The sequence below is a fragment of the Monodon monoceros genome, unplaced genomic scaffold (assembly GCF_005190385.1).
Source record: "Monodon monoceros isolate NGI ecotype Baffin Bay Population unplaced genomic scaffold, NGI_Narwhal_1 Super_Scaffold_12, whole genome shotgun sequence".
NCBI classification, from domain to species: domain Eukaryota; kingdom Metazoa; phylum Chordata; class Mammalia; order Artiodactyla; family Monodontidae; genus Monodon; species Monodon monoceros.
The window spans coordinates 118,985,663-119,003,518 of NW_021703768.1; the positions used below are offsets into that span (position 1 = coordinate 118,985,663).

The following is a 17,856-nucleotide window of genomic DNA, read 5'->3' on the forward strand; positions in this document are numbered from 1 at the left end:
TTGGTAATCCAGGGCTGGCTGGAGCACTGCCTGGAAACTGGTCAAGCAGTAGCCTGGGGGGTTGGGAGGAACTCAGCTTATAAACATGGGGGTCCCCAGACCCTAGCCCTGCTGCCTTCCACTCCACCCGGGCTGCTGTGGCCCTGGTCTGTGCCCTCTTTGTACTTTGCCCCTGGAAGCCCAGAGGGGGACCTTCTCCCTTAAACCCTGTGTGTGCGTCTCTCCCGGAGCAGTTCTGCCACCCCACACACCCACAAGCCACCAGACTACACTTCTGAATTAGCTGGGTTAAGCTCCCCCTCTCCCCTGTTAAGCTTCTTGTCTCTGGCCACCACAGCCCAAATAATTCCACAGGTCTGGGGAAGCAATTCCTCTTTTAATTGCAGAGGAAATGAGGAAGGCTGGCCAAGAGCAAAGTAGGGAGGGTTGTTACAATGTCATGTGGTAACGCAGCATCCTTCCTGAGATCAGTTTGAGGATGGGGCCGCAATATTTCATATGGGGTGCTGTGAAGGGGTGCTTATACCCAGGTTCCAGTCCCATCCCAATCAGTCTATGTATTCTTGTTTAAAGATCACCTACTATTACTGACTTCTACAGAAGCACTAGGGGGCATCCCAGGGGAGGTGATCTTTGGATCGGGTCTGAAAGTTAGAATAGGACTTTAGCATGCAGTGCACAGGCTGTGGAGGAAGGTCCACCATGTCTCAGCTGTGTGGCCTTGGGTGAGTGACTTACCCTCTCTGAGCCTGGGGGGGGGTTCTCCTCTATAAAATGAGACTGATTATATCAACCTAATTTGATTGTTTTCAAGACTGTAAACGCTAATGCAGTGTCTTTGCTCAGAAGCAGTAGCTTTTGTGGTGGTTTTCTAAGGCCACTTGACCTCTGTTACTCTGTGAAGGCTTCTAGAATACCGCAGGTATTCCAACTACTGACTCCAATAGAGAATCACCTGAAGCTCTTCTCTTGCTTTGTCACTGGTGGATTTTCTGTTCAGAGTCCGAAGCAACTCCCTCCCTCACCACGTCCAACGGGAGTGGAGTCAGTCAGGAGGCTGGTTGCATAGTCTCTTCAGGTACAGGAAAGAAAGAGGCCAGACCCAAGGGAGAAAGAAGGTGGGGGAGGAAGGGAGCAGGGAGGGTTCCAACCCTTGCAACAGTTAAATGTTAATATAGGTGTCGGCATAGGAAGTGTCTTCTAATGATAGAAGGAAACTAGGGAGTTTTTCAATCATCTCCTGCTTAAAAGATACAGATGTATTCATAATTATCCCTTGCCTCAGGCCTTGAGGCCCAGGTGGGCTCCAGAAGGCCTGTGTTCCTGCCAGACAACAGTCCTTAAGGAACATCATGTAGACAATTGGAATGCCGTTTATCGTACAAAACACAATAAAACCCTGAGCTCTCTTCCTGTCTCAGAGACCCATAAATTATGAAAATTATACCTGCCCCAGGCCATGGACATATTGTTTTATTAAAGTTCCGATGAATAAACTTAAGACTCTTAAAAATGTCCTCTCAGCTTTCATCTGGCACACACCTCCATCACGGAGCTGTCTGCCGGGGTGCATTCGATGAGCTCACAAACGAAGTTTGGGAAGTTGAGCTCATTTCAAGGTGCAGAGTCAGCAGGGTGCAGGGGCCAGCTGGGGAGCTGCAGGAGGGGCTGGGGGCCTCCTGGCCTGATGACAAAGTTGCCCAAGGGATTCTGGTTGTCTGCCGTCAGAGTTGGGACCTCCCCACAGCTTGCCCCCACTCTTCTGTTGAATGTGCGTCAGGCTTGTGGTGCCCTCATAGGAGGTGTGTGGTTATGGGTGTGGAGAGGGTTGAAATTCTTCCCTCTTTTTTTTTTTTTAAATTCTATCACTGGGTAGTCTTTTTATTCCATCCCGTGCTTCTTCCCCAAATTAGGTTGCTAAACCTTCAACTTTCCATCTTCCCGTCTACCGTTCAACCATGTAACTAGCAGGCATGTAACACCTTCTCCTAACCCTCAATTTCTGCATCTCTAAGAGGTAACTAACAATGGTTTTCGGCCAAGTGTGTTCGGTGCCTGGCAAAAAGGAACCATTCACTACATGCTAAGCCACCCAAGTCATTTCATAACTGGGAACAAAGAGGAACAGGGCCGGTCAAAGACAGACAGACAGTGGAGGCACATGTGGAACTTTTTCTCTGGACGCTGTATTTTAAAAAGCAAGCTCCCATTTGTTTAGCTCCCATTTCCTCAAGAGTATTTGGGTGAGTCTAAGCAGTAGAAAAAAAGTAAAACCAGGGGCAGGCCTGACCCATGTCCCCACCTATCAGGACACCCAGACGTAAAGCCTGCTACAGTATCTGGGACTGAGCCAAGGAAAAAAAAAAAAAAACCACCTCCACGTGTCAGTTGCTTACCTTGTCAGTGAAGGGAGACGCCATCATGCAGGAGTGGGACAGGCCACAAGGTCGGCCAAGGAGCAGACAAGACCACAATGAGGCAGGACATCTTTTGTGCCTTCTTGGACGGTGACCAGGGAATCCTTGGAATGCAATGGGTTTGGAGGTCTCGAAGAGGACCCTGAGGCTTTCACGACGACTTGGAAGACACCATAACTGGTGACCCCAGAGAAAACCAGAGCTGGACCCAGGGCTCCTGATCTCACCTCTCCCTCTAGCCCCTTCCCCCCACCATTGCTGGCTGTCAGACCCCACTTACTGGTAACAGAAAAATGTCTATTTCTCAATTCCTCTTTCAGCAAACAAGAGGTATGTGTTCACATAAAAGTCAAACGTTCCTTGTGATTGGCATATGAATCGAAAGTAGATCATCTGAGAAGTGGCTGCGTGGTGGGGAGATAGAGGGATAGATAGATGGAAGGTGCACTGGGAAGGCAGAGGCAAGTCATCTAATAGATGCAAGTCTTTAGAGGTCAGAGGGGACGGGTTTTGTGCAGTATGCACCAATCTAGTGAAAATAAGGAAGCTGCCAAGGGCTTTTGTGTTTGCCTTCTGTAAGCCTGTAGGTGTAGGTACATGAAAATCTGCTTGGGGGCACCAAGGCTAAAAGGAGAGTTGCAGAATTGTCAGCTGGGCAGGTCAGATGAACCTCTCCCACTTCCCAGTTTTGCTGTCCATCTGTTATCAGTGCAACCTCGTGTAGGGGAGGGCTTGCCGGAGGACTTAGCACCTGGCAGGATTCAGCTTCATAAGAAAGTGAAGGTTTCCTCCACCGACTCTCAGGTCATCCTAGAGGCAGGACAAGGGCCAGGAGCCCTCTCCCCCTGCCTCCTTGTCTGCCAGAGCTTGGCTACTCACTTCCATTTGTTCTTTGACAAACGTGCCACCTTGCTGGGTGAGGATGTTGGGAGTGCGAACACACAAGACACACAGAGAAACGGCAGCCCTGTGCATATTTAACAATATATATTTATATATACTTTCTAGATCAGTACATTCAGTTTTTAACTTGCTTTTTCTTCACAAACAGAAGAACTCTTACAATAGTAGACTTTCTAAAATAAATACTATTAAAATAGAGCTTCAAAATAAATATTCTATACAAAGGAAACCTTCTGTGGTAACTTTTGATGTGGGGTGAGAAGGGGTTACAGTGAAGAGGGAAGATGTGCCAGGGTGGGACCCTTGAACAGCTTTTCTGTTTGTAACATGAAACCAAACCGTGGGGCAGTGAGAAAGCAGGATAAGACGCCACACAGTTACCCACAGCAAAACGTGGCAGCGCGAGATTTGTCGTCACCTGTCACAGTAAGCAGAGGGCATGAAAATGCTCACCGAAGGCATGAACCAGAAGGTCAGTGAAGCTTGCGGGATGCCCTGGTGACTTGCGCGGTGCCAAGTCGTGCTGCCTACACCCCACCGGACATCCCCTGGGGCAGCACAGAGACCATGAAGGTGACGGGATGTGGATGCTGGTCCCAGCCCGCACTTTCCACACTTGGACTCATCATAATCTAACTGGGCCTCCCTCGGTGCCCAACAGGGATGCACGCAGACTCCAGAACGCGTAAAGAACCAGATGCCGTCACGTGATGGTCTTCCATCTCGGCCCGCTGTGAGGGGCCCATATCAACAGCAGGGAACTGGTCTTGACTCCTCCCAGCCATGGACCTTCAGGAGCCTTGGTTGTACCCCGTCTACCTGCGAGGGCTGGGCTCTCCTAGACCCAGTTCCCAGGGTGCCGGCTGGAGTGTTGGGCCTTCACAAACCCACCCTTGAGGGGAAGCAGCCTTGGCCCCTTAGGACAAGCATCCTGGACCCAGGTTTGTGGATCCCACCCCCGGTTCCAGGCAGAACCACCAGCCACCCCAGGTTGAAAAGAAGTGGGAAGCAGCTGGCACTTTTCAAAAAAAGGTCAACACGAGGCATAATCCAGCCAAGCAGGCCACTGGTGACAGGACACGCAACCAGCCAGAAGCAGCCACAGAAATGTGTCGTGTTTCTGAGAGCTTGGTCCCTCAGTGGCCCTTGACTGGCCCCCGGGGGCCACGGGCAAGCCAGTTTTATTTTTTCTTTTTGCCAAGGAAAACATGCTGAGGGATAGCTATGCAACAAAGCTGGGTGAACCGAAGCTGAGCACACAGGACAGAGTTCTGCAGACATCCATCTAGCAGGCTAGATGCAAACCAAAAAGAACAAGCCAAAACAGGGGGAAGGGAAAAAAGAAAGCCAAAACCCAGAAAAATCCATGTTTATAACTATATACACAAAAAGTCAGGGTTCAGGAGGCGGTTTGCCAGGTAACAGGGTCTATGTAGATAGAGACGGTGGGGTAGGGGTATATGTATGTATGTACGTATGTACGTATGTGTGTGTGTGTGTGTGCACAGCTCATGTAAGTCAATTCTCCACAGAATGTGCGTGTAGAACTCCAAAGATCACCAAAGTGCAACTTGCCACTGGGTCAAGTTTCCCATGGAGACATTTGAGGGAGGGGCTTTGGGAAAAGTTCTGAGGTCTCACCAAGCGAGGACGTGTGCCCTCTTTTTTGGGGTAACCTCTGCACACCTGTTCTGAGAAAACATCTCCAGTCCCTTCAGTACACATCTGATACATTCAATTAGGATAAGTGGTTGGCTGAATGTGTTTTTTCTACCATTCCCTCTGATTTGTGCAAGAACATCCATACATCCATCACGACTGTGGCAAAGGTAGCTACAGGAATCAGCCTTAGAAAACGCAGATGCAGTATTTCATATTTGCCTTTTACAAGCCAGCATATGTTATATAAATAAAGCCTAAAATAATAAGACCCTCCCCTCCTTTCCACCAGTCAATAAATACCTACGGTTACAATTAACTTATTCTAAATCATAAGATGTTACTACTAGTCTTCAAGAAGGAAAAAAAAAAAAAAAGTCCTTGAGAAGCACTGGGTGCATGACCATCGCAGCTACCTGCCTCCTTGCCTCCTTCCTGGAGGCTGTTCTGTTCCTACAGAACAAACTGGAAATGCTACAAACGCTGTGCCTAGTGCACTTCCGATATCACCTGGGGTAGCTTTTCTGACCCAGACTACTTTCTCTCATGGGGGGAAAGAGAGGGAGGCACAAATTACCACACTAAGCAAAAACCCCGCACAATAGCTAGGGAGGAAGGACCGGACACACTACAGCTTTTGCATGCAACAAGTACCTACCCACCGGACGAGCTGCACTTTCTGAGTCCTTTAGCACCTTGAGAGAAAGAGTTGCTACGTCTTTGGGGGCTGTTGGGAGGGGCTCATTGTAGCCACGCACAGAAGCAGGGCTCAATCCCAAGAAGCCCCCGGAGAATCTTTCCCCCACCCGCATTCTTCTGACTCCCCCGCCAGGGCTTCCTAACACTAAAATAGACTCTTTTTTCATCATCTATTTACATTAAAGATACAGACACTGTACACAAAAGGCTATGACAGCAAGCAGCAGAATCAAGAGAGAAGAAACCCACACCCAGCTCGCCTCAACTCTCACTCTGCCAACGGGAGGTGCTGCCTCTCTTCTTTGCTGTTAAAATCCTCTTCTTGGTGGGGAGGGGGATTGTGTTCCTTGAGGTTGCTCGCCCCCCAGATTTTGAAATCAGCCCTTCCTGGGGGTGGCCCAAAAGGAAGCAAGTGTTTTACTATTATTTCTTAAAACACCGTTAGCATCTGGTTTAATGCTTCTATAAAAACATAATGACTGGATCCAGAGACCACAGCCTCAGACTCATTGGCAAAATGCTATTTGGTCTCGAATTTGCCGCCCTGGCCTTCTCTACCCATAAAGTTTCTGGAAAAGATCTGGGTAGAGAGAACTTGGGACACGTAGCGGGCGGGTGAGTCTGTGACCCAGTAAGAGCCGAAGGACGGTTTTATGAGTGGAACACCCCCAAGAGTTAGTGAGGAAGCTGGAAGGGAGAAAAGGTACTGTGCAGTGGTTCCTAGATCCATCCGTGGCTCCGGGCAGAGCGAGGAACAAGGGGGCTCCCAACTATATACAACAGGGATCGCCAGGGTCTACACCTTCCCCAAGATGTCGGGGCAAACCGGGGTAGAGGCTGGGAGAAGAAGGTATAGACGGCAAAACTCCAAGGGTCTTCTTCCAAGGTCCCCTGGCCGCTCAGTTACCGATTCCTCCCAGGCAGCCAGAGAGAATGCAAAAGAGCGGGGAGAGAGGGAGGGAGGAGGAGGGCTGGGAAGGCATTCAAGCAGCTGCAACTTCCGGATATGTGTCCACATCTGTGTTCCATCTTCTGAAAAAGAAAAATCGCCCCCAAACCACACCACGCCCCTGCCACTATCTGTTTCATACAAGTTCCAGGACCCTGAAAAAAAAAAAACAAAAAAACCCAAAGTGCTTCTTCATCCTTTTGGGGAAGAGAAGGATGGGCGATTGTGGTCTCTGTTTCTTCAGAAGCTGGGGGTAGGGAGTGGGCAGACTGGCAGGGTCAGCCTGAGGATGCTAAAACCTCTGGCCTCGCTGTGGTGGCCCCCTCTCAGGTGTGAGAAGGGAACCAAGTTTCCAGGGGGAAGCGCCGGGACTTGACCCCAGGTGTCAGAAAGGCTTGTCGGGTCTGCTGGCCTTGGCGTCCCCGGCGGCTGCCTTGCAGATGACGCTGTTCGTGTGCTTGCAGCGGCATCCTGGGCGGCGCAGGCGGTCATAGCCGCGCTGCGCCAGCTTCACGCAGCCGGTGGCGGGCAGGTAGCAGAGCAGGCAGGGCAGCACCAGGGAGAGGGCGCCCATGAAGGACCAGCGGGCGCAGCAGTTTGAGTGCGAGCAGGAGCAGGGGTGGTCGGCGCAGGAGCCCTCATCGTCCTCGTTGGTGCAGTGGTAGAAGACGCCCTGCACCAGGCACATGCAGGTGCCATAGTTGACCAGCGTCTGGGCGGAGCACAGGCACTCCTGGTTGCAGACCCAGCAGGAGGGCAACGTCCGGGGGGACGCGCACTCCTTGCACTTACACTTCCCGCAGGCCTCGCACAGCAAGAAGTGCTTGTCCAGCTCTGGGGGGACGGCCGGGCCCTTGAGGTCCAGTGGCTTGCAGTGGATGGCCTTGGGCTGGATGCGCACGGCCCTCGGGGAGGCCTGGTCAGCCACGGGCGGGGGGGCCATGTGGTCTAGGAGGCGCTGGTCAGAGGACGTACTGCTGCTGCTGCTCACAGAGCTGGGGCGCCCGCTGAAGGAGATCCAGTGGTGGGTGATGTCCTGGTCACAGCGGGCGGGTGTCAGGGCCAGCTCTGGGGCTGCACCCCGGGTCCGCTTGGGGCCGGTGGGGGGTGCCAGGCCAGGATTGTCGATGTAGTCGTTCTCCACGTGGCTGGTCTTCATCTGGTCGATGGGGAGAATGGTGAGGGGGTGCTGGAGCCGGCCGTGGGCCATACGGCTGTCCAGAAGGGGCTGGACCATGACTGAGCTGGGAGTCAAGGGGACGCTCTGTGGGATCGGGGGCTCCATGGGGCCAGAGGTCCTGGGCTGTGCAGAGAAGCAGGCTTCTAGGGGCCCTGGATTCGGGGGCGGAAGAGAGAATGGATTCCGGGCATCAGTATGTGGCCTGTTAACACCCCCCACCACCCCCACCCCCGTCAGGTCCTTGGGAGCCCAAATGAAATGGGAACTGGAATTCCTTTGGTAGACTCTCCAGCATTATGGCTTAGATGATTAATAATGACAGCAACAACAACAATAGTTAAGTGGCAGAAATAACTTATTTAGTACTTACTATGTGCCAGGGACTCTTCTAAGCACCATATTTATTACGTCATTGACTCTTCACAATAAACCTAAAATGTAACTACTATTATTATCCCTTTTCTAGTTACAGGAAACTAATGTTCAAAGTAACTTGTCCACAGTCACACAAAACCATCAGTAGCAGAACTAGGGCTCAAAGCTGTGCCGTCCGAGTTCATTCTTATAACCCCCATGAAACATGCTCCTGATTTAAGACAGATACAGCTTAGCAGTTATAAACACAGGTTCCGGAATCAGATCCAAGTTCAAATTCTCACCTCTGCCTAGCAGCGTTACTGTGAATGAGGTTCTTTAACCTCTATGCCTTAGTACTTTCATCTGTAAAATGGGTTCTTGTGAGGACTAAATGAGAAAATGCATATCTAGGACCTAGCATTTTGCCTGACACACAGCACATACTCTAATTTATCAGCATCCCAGAGAGCAATAGTTTAGATTTCCTGAGCACTAATAAGCACGAGTGTTAAGTACCAAGCGATGTGCTGCGTGCTGAGGATGGGGTGACCATGACAGACAGTCCCTGTATGCTCCCATGTAGTTTATCAGCTGGATAAACAAAAGCCTTTACTTCAGATAATCACAAGAGAAGGAAGAGCTGTATCTGATGCCTGCACATCCAGGATATTAACTTATTACCACTGCTTCTGAGAGCAGCAACATCTAGTGGCTGATAACCCCTGGGTAGGTGCACCTCTGACAACTTGGATGGGAAATCCTCCCGAGGGGCACTCACATCACCCATTGCCAAGTGCTGAGCTGAACATTCAGCCTAAATGCTATTTACTAGAAGAGCTAAGCCAACCCTGGATCAGTTTCTAATTTCACCGAGAGAGTGCAATTTTAAGTTGGAATCCGGCCAGAGATTCAACTGCAGTGCCTGACACGGAACCCCAGGAAGTCACTTAAATCAAAGAGCGGAAACGGCTTGGTTCAAATTTAGAAAGTGCACATTGTTTTCTATTAGAAGTGCCATTTCCTCGCCTGCTGACCTTTACATTCAGAATTCGGCTGGAGATCAATTTAAAGAAATAGCAACAGAGGCCAAGACCTCTGCCCAAGGGGGCACGATTTGGAATCCCAGAGAAAGATTAGACTCTGGGAAGATTCCACCGGGCTTGGGAGTGGGGGACACAACAGATAGCCAGGGTTCGGATAAAAGGGAAAGATAACCACCTTTGGGGGGGTGGGGGAAGACCATTGGATTAACGTGCTACGGGATTGGGTTTTGGTAAATGCTTTTTCAAGACGCTAATGATGTTCTGATTTGGAGAGCTGACCCTGTACCTCCGTTATTAGGTTCACCTTCCCTCAAAGGTGATGCTTAAGAAGGGGATGTGGATAGGTTTCCACTTCCAGTTCTAATCCTGTATCCCTCCAGACTTGGGACACAGCTGGTCATCCCAGTATTCCAATCACAGGAGAATGACACCTGCCCCGAGTGACACATCCATACTTATCAATGTCTCTATAGTAAAGAATGAAGAGAGAAAAAAAAGGCATTCAGGGCAACTCTGTATTATACTTCCCCTGCTTGGAAACAACAGTTTGATCAGAAACGGTTAAATTGGGGAAGGGCCTCTTTAGATGCTTTCCAGCCTGTCTGAAATAAAGAGCTAGGTCTAGATGCGAAGTTCATGAAGTGGATGAAAGGGAGCTTATCCACAAGGTCCTCATCCGTATACTGCAAGGAAAAAACCATTAAGTCTTTTCTGCAAGGTTCATTGCTCAGTCAACTGATGTTTCCCCTTCGCAAAGCCATGAACTATGGGCTCATGAACAAGGGCTCTGCTCCCACAGTCCTATCTACTTAAGAGAGATTTCTGTGCACAGCTTCTCCCATCTCAGAGGATGTCTGCCTAGAGGTAGCCTGCCTCCTGCCTCTGTGTTCCCTCCACATGTCAGGAGAGCATCGTCTTCAAAGAAGAGACTTCCCCGTGGCAGAGTTAGACTTAAGTGTCTGGCAGGTCTGCCACCAAGAAATAGTCATCTGCCAAGGCAGCCTCCTTTGGGGATCCTGGGGTCAGGGCTGGATGGGGGGGGGGGGAATGTTAGTTAAGCATTCAGAGAGAGGAGTTTTTCCAAGGATCAAGTTGGCCATGGGGCAGAACTTCAGGGGATGCTACCTCAGCCCACTTTATTCTTTGCAGGCACTCCAAAGCCTTGCTTCTAGAATAAGTGGGTTTGGGGTCAAGAGAAGGTTAGGAGCCACGGGTCCCAGACCTTTGCCTGGAGGAAAAGGTGTGACTAGGCAGAAGAATGGAAAATGCTGACAGAGGCACAGGAGACGACTCTGGCGCCAGCCAAGAGGTGCCTCAGCCAGAACCCCCCAACCAGGACAAAGACAACACGATTCCCTTATTCCAGAAGCTCAGGGTCCTGCCAACAGAACGTCAGTGGTGGTTTGAAGGTTGTATTGCCCCATGTAGTTGGGCTTTTTGCCTCTTAGGACTAGGATTGGGACTGGCCATGCTGTGGGTACTCCCTCCCCTATACAGTTTATCCACTCTCCTTCCCCTGGTTCTATTCCTGGGGTTCTATAAGAACGGGCGCACTTTCTATGGAGGAAGCAAAAGGCATGGGCAGTGCTTGGGGATTTTAATAGGCCCTGGAATCACAAGGCAGATTCATGGAAAAAGTCCCATGGAAAAGTCCCACCAGGAAGCCAGGGTGGGAGCAGCGCCTGCAGGCGATGGGGATATTGGCATTAGCAGGCTCCCATCACTCTCCAGAGGCAGCTGTCAACATCTGGGCCTGCACTCAGGGCCAGACATGGGGGTGGGAGCTCAGTCCACGATGACTCAGCTCTCTTGGGACATGCTGCATCCAAGATGGCTCCAGCAGGCATATTCTAAAATGCATCTTCCCTATCATAACTCTGATGGAAGATGCCTTCCGGCCACCAGGGGCTCGGAGTTGTACCACTCCAACCTTCTCAGGCTTCATGGCCTCACCTCCCAATTAGCCGGGACCCTCCGCAGGAGGGTGGAATTCATTTGGCTGACAAGAAAAGCAACTTCCCGATAGCCTGTTTGATAACCCCTCAACACAGCTAAACGGTGTCTCAAACCCCGCCACCCCAAGTCCTCGGCTTAGAAGATTGATCCCTACTCACTGGGACACACCCACCCTCCAGTCTGAGCAACGCTGCCGAACTTAAGTGCAGTTTAATATGTACTCTGCTTCCCCTGCAAGGAAGGAAGAGATTTATAATACAAATAGGAGAGAGGAGGCTTTGCCTCATTTAGGCTGTTTGGGAGACTGATGGCCAATTTGGAAGACTGTGGACAGAGAAACAAAGCCAGCAGTCCACTTAGCCAGAGACGCACCTCTATCGAATTTTCGGTTGCAGCCTTATGGATTAGCATGAGGAAGGGAAACTTTTACCTCCGTTCCAACCTTCTAATAATAATAATTAATAATTAGGGGAGGGCTTCCCTGGTGGCGCAGTGGTTGAGAGTCCGCCTGCCGATGCAGGGGACATGGGTTCGTGCCCCAGTCCGGGAAGATCCCACGTGCCACGGAGCGGCTGGGCCCGTGAGCCATGGCCGCTGAGACTGCGCGTCCGGAGCCTGTGCTCCGCAACGGGAGAGACAGCAACAGTGAGAAGCCCGCATACCGCAAAAAAAAAAAAAAAAAAATTAGGGGAGCAGCAAGCATTTATGAAACATTTCTTGGTGTCAAGCTCTGTGCTAAATTCTCAATGATTTTCTCCTTCAATCCTCACCATCCCCTTGGAGGATAATACCCATTTTGCAGAGGAAGAACAAAGGGTCATAGAGCAGGCAAGTGGTCAGGGCAGGATTCGAACCCAGGCAGCAGAGGCTCCAGAGGCTGCAACTTCAGCCCTGAGACCCTGACTTGCAATAACTCCTGGGTATTCATGGAAGGGCACGGAAGCACCCTTCTCTCTTATAGCCATGAACTCCGCCAGTCTCCCAGGTCTGCCACCAGCCCTCAGGGAACCTCATTGGGCCATCTTCGGGTTCTTACCCAACCAGCCTGGAAATGAAGCCAGACAGGGCTGACATCAGACTGGCCCCCAGTTAGGGGAATTTTCAGTGTGGAAAGCAGAGGCTGCGGGGTTGAAATCTGTCATTAAAGGAAGGGTCAGAGCGCAAGACATCTTCACTTCCGTTTTCTTTGGCATCCCTTTTGTCACCTCACACACCCCCATTTTTCTAAGAGTTTTCATTTTTAGTTTTCTTAAGGTTGAATGGGTCTCATTTGTAGGATCTCACCACAAAGCAGTCCCTAAAAGGAAAGCCTAGAGTGGGCGGGAATCCCGTCTCTTCCCACCTATAAAGTTGAACTTAAGGGTCCCTAGGGCACGTTCATGGATGCGGCTTCCTGGTCCAGGTCTGTGGGGAAGGGAAGGAGGAGCTAGGGTAAAAGGAAGGCAGAAGAAGAGAGTCCTAGAATACTGAATCAGCAGGATATCGAAAAGCCCAGAGCACACTGTCCTGTATTTGCGGCTTCGTCTGTGAGCCTGACATTGCATGTGTACCTGCGGGGAGGGGCTGAGCATCAAGGCGGCAGACAGCTCAATGCAGGCTGGCTGGAAAGAATCAAGAGGCATGTTAAATGTCTGTTCCACCCATCCACCCCTTCCCCTGGACTTATCCCAGGGAGAGGAGTTGGGAAATATTAGGAAAACCTGACAGTTGTACTTTGAAAACTACAGGTCAGCTAATGCCAAACTGGCAAGGGGCTCTGAATGAAAGGGTAGTTTCTGCACTGCCCCATTCAGTCCCAGCAGGTGCCTTCAGGGAAGGCTGTTTAAGCCTTTAACAGCTCAGAGAAAAAGGTCTCTAGGCTTCATGAGAGCCCGCCCACCACTATCTACCACTCTCGCTTGGGTTCTTTGGGACAACACTCCAGTTTAGTTCATTAAGCTCCAACTAAATAATGACTTATTGCTTCAAAAAGACTTTTTAAAGGGGGGGGAAGGGGGATGAGGGAAGCCAGGGACTTGCCTTCCCTACACCCCACTGAGGGGAACAATCTCTTCTGCAAATAAAGCATTTAGGCAGCTGGATTTGCCTGAGAAACCTTGTTCCTCCCTGCCACCCACCACTAGCACTAAGGAGCTGACCTCTGGTCATAACCTGTCAGAGATCACAAAAGCAGCTGCCTTTCCTCACGTTGTCCCATCCCCAGTTATCAGTTCCCAACCCTTTTCTCTTCTTTTTCCAAAACCAGCTGAGCTCCAAAGCCCCGGTGCTAGGGTGAGTGGGAGAGGTCTTGCTGTACTTGGCTCTGGGCTATTCTAACCGGCTACAAATTTTGGCTTCGATGTATTCCCCTCTGAATTGTTGTCTGCTCAGATCCCCTTAAAGAGGGATCAGAAGTCAAGAGTGAGAAAAGAATGGGGCTAGAAGTCTGTTAACTACTGGTACAGTTGGGGAACCACTGGCCCACATCAAAGTTTGGGATGGGGCACCAGAAATCTAAACCCCAGGGGAGGACCCCCCCCCCCACTGACACCAAGATCATTTTATTTGTCCACTACGAATTGGACTTACAATAATAGACGTTAGCTTACTCCTGGGATGGGGCAGGAAATGACTCCTCCTTCCCCCCAACCAGAAAGAGACAAGGGAAACCACTTTTCTGCAAACGGCCACCTGCCCCAGAAGGGCCCCTTCCCTCCTCCGTGAGATCCAGCACATCTGTGCTCCCTCCCCGGTGCCCTTGCTTCCTCCACCGACTGTCCTTGGAAAGAACAATCGTGATCACAGCTGAACGGTGGAGCCTCTTAAACCCAGCCACATGTCCCGGATACATCCCCAGCCTTGTCAGCTGTCCGGATCTGCAGGGTGGCCCCAGGCCCCCTCGAGAGCTAAGCATCCTTCGCCTCTTACATCACACAGCACCCCACATCTCGTGTGGAGGAAGGGGCTCCCTTACAACCAAGCCCTCCTTACTAGGCACCCAGTAGTAACAAGGGGCACAGCCCCAGCCCTGCACACTTGCTAGCTGCTCAGCTGGCCCTGGCCCCTTCCTTGGGAGGAGTTTCTTCTCCCCACTCTGCAGATGGGGAGACTAAGGCCCAAGCTTAGCACATTTCCTAGCCCTTATCTGCTTTGACCCAGCCCCTACCTTGGTCTGGAAGAGGTAATACAGTCTTCGGTTATGTTGCCCTTCATCACCTTCTTCCTTTGGCTCTTTTGAGAGAGTAAAAATATATTCCAATGAGTCATTGCTTTCCCTTCTGTCAGGTAGATCCAAGTTGACCATGAGATGGAACCTTCTCCACTCTTGCCATGTCGACATCCTAAATCCAAATTTTTTTATTCTATCCCTAGATCCAGAGGCTTTCCTCACAAGGGAACTTCCACCTCAGTAGGGCCCAGATGACAGACAACTCTGGATGCAGAACCACACTGAAAGCCGTAACTTTCTAAGAACACTGACCTTCTTCTCTGAAGAGAAGGGGCTCCTCTCTAATAAGCCTCCCGGTACCATCACCCGGGCCCTACCCAAGAGGATGGACCGGGGAAAGAAAAATACTCGTGGGGGCCGGAAGACGTCACATGAAGGGACTAATAGCATTAGACATTGGAACAGAATCCCACACAAAGGATTTATACTTTGGTGATACCAAAGTATTAAACCCCAGAGCAACACACCTCAGGGCCATTTCTGAAGGTGTTAATGGGTGTTTTTTCCTCCCTTAGTTTTAAAATCACTGACTTTCAAATTCTGCACTGAAAGGCTGCCTTCATTTGTTTTTCAAGTCAGCCAAACCTCTGGGCAGGGGCAATGTCAGGTTTACCAGAGTGGGGGGGTGGAGTTCCAAAGAGCCCATCTCTCCACCTATTCTGGAAGGATGAAAACAAAAATGACATCTGTGAGCTCCAAATGCCCCCAGCCTCTGCCCTGCTTTAACCGGGAATCATACTATTCCATGTGATCAGTCTCTGCCCACTTCACCCTACCAAAGCTTTAAGGAGATGTTGCCATTTCAGAGAGTAATTTGGTAAAGGTCATGGGAATGAGCAGGAGAGCACTTACTCTAGAGTTCAGAATCTACGAAGGAAGATAACCAAGAGACATCTTTAAAGTCTTCCTCATCAAGCTGACCAACATTTGTCCATCAAGGAGATTTTAGAAATCTGCCACCAAAATGCCCCCTACCCAGTACTGGCCACGCAGCTCAGTTGGTCAGGATGTGCACTGCTCATATTAGAATTCGCCTGGAGCCTTCTGGCAAGTGAGGACCCTCCCAAGGGCTAGGAAAGACAGAAAATTTGATTTCACACTGGACACATCTACAACTTCTTTCCCACCCTTCTGCTGAAAGACAGAGAAGGAGACAGAAAAGAGAGAGGGAGAAAGAGAGGGCTGGGGGTGGGGGGGTGGGGAGAGAGAGAGAGGTAGGTGTGGGGGGCATTGTCAATGGCTGCCCTCCCTTTCCTAGTCCTCCCCACACCCACACACTAAGGGAAGAACTGAAACTTTCAGATGTTTATGCTCCATTCGTATGAAGATCCCGGGGAACGCTAAACATTGTGAAATCACCAGTGCAATATTGGGTAGGGCCTCAGGCCAGACAGCGCTTATTAAGAGACTGATAAACCCACATCTCCTAAATGCTCTGGGCCTTCACCTGCCAGCTTTGTATCCCCCAAGAGGCTCAGAGAGACTGGAGAGCCTTGGTCAGTTAACCAGACAGAGATGCACTTGCTCTCACCCCTCCCCAAACTGGAGAGAATCATGCCACTGGTTTGGAAGCAGGAAAGAGGGGGTTCACACTGGGTCTGGGCGCCCCACCGAACCCACAACCTTCCTTTCATCGCGAATCATGCTGGGGTTGGGGTGGGGGAAGTGGTCTCTGAGCCTTGATGAGCCAGAAGGCAGCCTTCTGCCCTCATCCAGGCCTGGCAATATGGATACCCATCCAGCAGCCGGTACAAGAGGCAGCCAGCAGCTCTTCCCTCTGCCCACCATCCAGCCCCTCCAGCCCAGTTCGCTTCTCCCGTCCATCGCTCAGCCCATCAAGCCATGCAACCATTTTCCGCCTCTCCTGCCTCCTCTGCCCACAACCCCCAGCCCCCAATCAAAGAAAATTGAGAAACCGTCTTCTTGCACAAGAGCAGCTACTGTCTAAATGCTTTTTGATCGTCTGTATGGAGGGGAAACTGGCCAAAGCCCTGCTCCCAGTGATGGAGCCAAGCTCCAGCTGTCCTGGCTGACCAAATTTGCCCTCACCCCCCTTCATTGCCCCCATAGGCTTGGCGATTCAGAATTTTCAGAACGTACCGTCTCTATCCTTCTCTCTTCTCGGTGATGTCAAGCCTGGTACCACCAAGAAGGAAGGAGAGAGAAAGCGGGAGCCTTATCTCTCCTACGCACGCAGCCTCTTCCTCCAGCTCCCACACGCCCGGCGTTATGGAAACGCACCTTCAGCCCCTACCACAGCCCCAGCGCGGCCCGGGGGCCCCGGGACCTGGCACAGCTCGGTGCCCGGAGATAGGGAGGCACGAGGAGGCCGAGGAGCCTCGGGCCCTGCAGAGGCCGGGGAAGAAAAAGGCAACTGCAAGGCAGCTGGCACAGCATAAAATGCGGCAGCAGAGCAAAGGTCAGACGGCAAGGAACCGCCTCGCCAAAGAGAGAGAGAGGGCAGAAATGCCCAGTCCCGGCCAGCCCCGCTCTGACCATCGAGGGGAAGGCAGAAGGGAAGAAAATCCAGTCCCTCACGGCTCCGAAGGGCAAAGAAAAACCTACGTCGAGCATAGGCCGCTGCGGCGGGCTGGGGAGATCTACGGCAGAGCTGGCACCGTGGGCAGCGAGCCCGGGGTGGGCGAGCCGCCCAGGGCGAGGGCGCCCGCCGGACCCAAGAGGTGGCTCCTGACGGAGCGTAGAGCCGCCTGTTACAGCGCCCGAGGCCGGTGGTGGCAGGGGGAAAAAGGCCAGGCCAGAAGCAAACTCCCGGGACACGCACGGAGCTTCCGAGTCGTAGAGAGTGGGGAAGCTGTGCTTGGCAGTGCCCGGGGGTCGGGAACGCCGGTGCCAAGCTGTGAACACCCCCGGCGCCTTGCCGGCCCACCCGAGGGCGTCAGGGAGCTGCGGCGCACCGCAGCGGCTCCAGGAGGCGCAGGGAGAGGGAAGGAACACTGAGGCGCGCCTAGAAATAGCGCACCATTTGCCCCCAGCCCGAGGGGGAGTCGCGTCGCGACTCAGAGAGGGGCAGCTTCACATCCCGAAGCCGGCCGGGGACTTACTTTGAGGAGCCGCAGAGTCACAAGCATTGCTCCACGTCTGTGTGAATTCCCGAACCCGAGTGGGTCTGACGCCGCTGTCCTCACAGACGCCGGCCGGAGGAACCGGCACTGCTCCCTGCGCTGCTCAGCGCCAGCACCGCGCTGTCAGCCCCTCTCGCTGCCTCCGCGGCGATGTTGCAACCACTGCCTGGGAAAATGGCTTTTTTATGAATGGGAGGGAAGGGAGCTCCTGTGCGCACGCGCGCAGTTCGCGATTCTATGAATGGGTGGGCACAAGAGACCCCGCGCGCGCATGCGCCGCGCTCCTTTTTTTATGAATGGGGGGCCGGAAAAGAACTTAACCCGTGATTGCTGGGGCTGGCTCTCGCTCCTCCAGGGGCCGTTGTTATTTTACAAAGAGGGGTGGAGGTTGTTGTTGCCTTT

General features: G+C 51.8%; 1 protein-coding gene across 2 annotated transcripts; it reads right to left on the minus strand.

Annotated features, from left to right (window-relative positions):
* Positions 1-3,432: 3,432 nt before the first annotated feature.
* SPRY4 (sprouty RTK signaling antagonist 4) lies at positions 3,433-17,599 on the minus strand. 2 transcript variants are annotated; one of them, XM_029216919.1, is made up of 2 exons: positions 14,309-14,369; positions 3,433-7,959 (listed from the first exon to the last, which is right to left on the minus strand). In XM_029216919.1, the coding sequence occupies exon 2, from the start codon at positions 7,910-7,912 to the stop codon at positions 7,013-7,015; it is 900 nt and encodes a 299-aa protein (XP_029072752.1). In that variant the 5' UTR covers positions 7,913-7,959; positions 14,309-14,369; the 3' UTR covers positions 3,433-7,012. The 2 variants fall into 2 exon arrangements, with proteins under 2 accessions (XP_029072752.1, XP_029072751.1); XM_029216918.1 differs by lacking the exon at positions 14,309-14,369 and adding an exon at positions 17,434-17,599 and having other exon boundaries at positions 6,073-7,959.
* Between the last annotated feature and the right edge of the window lie 257 nt (positions 17,600-17,856).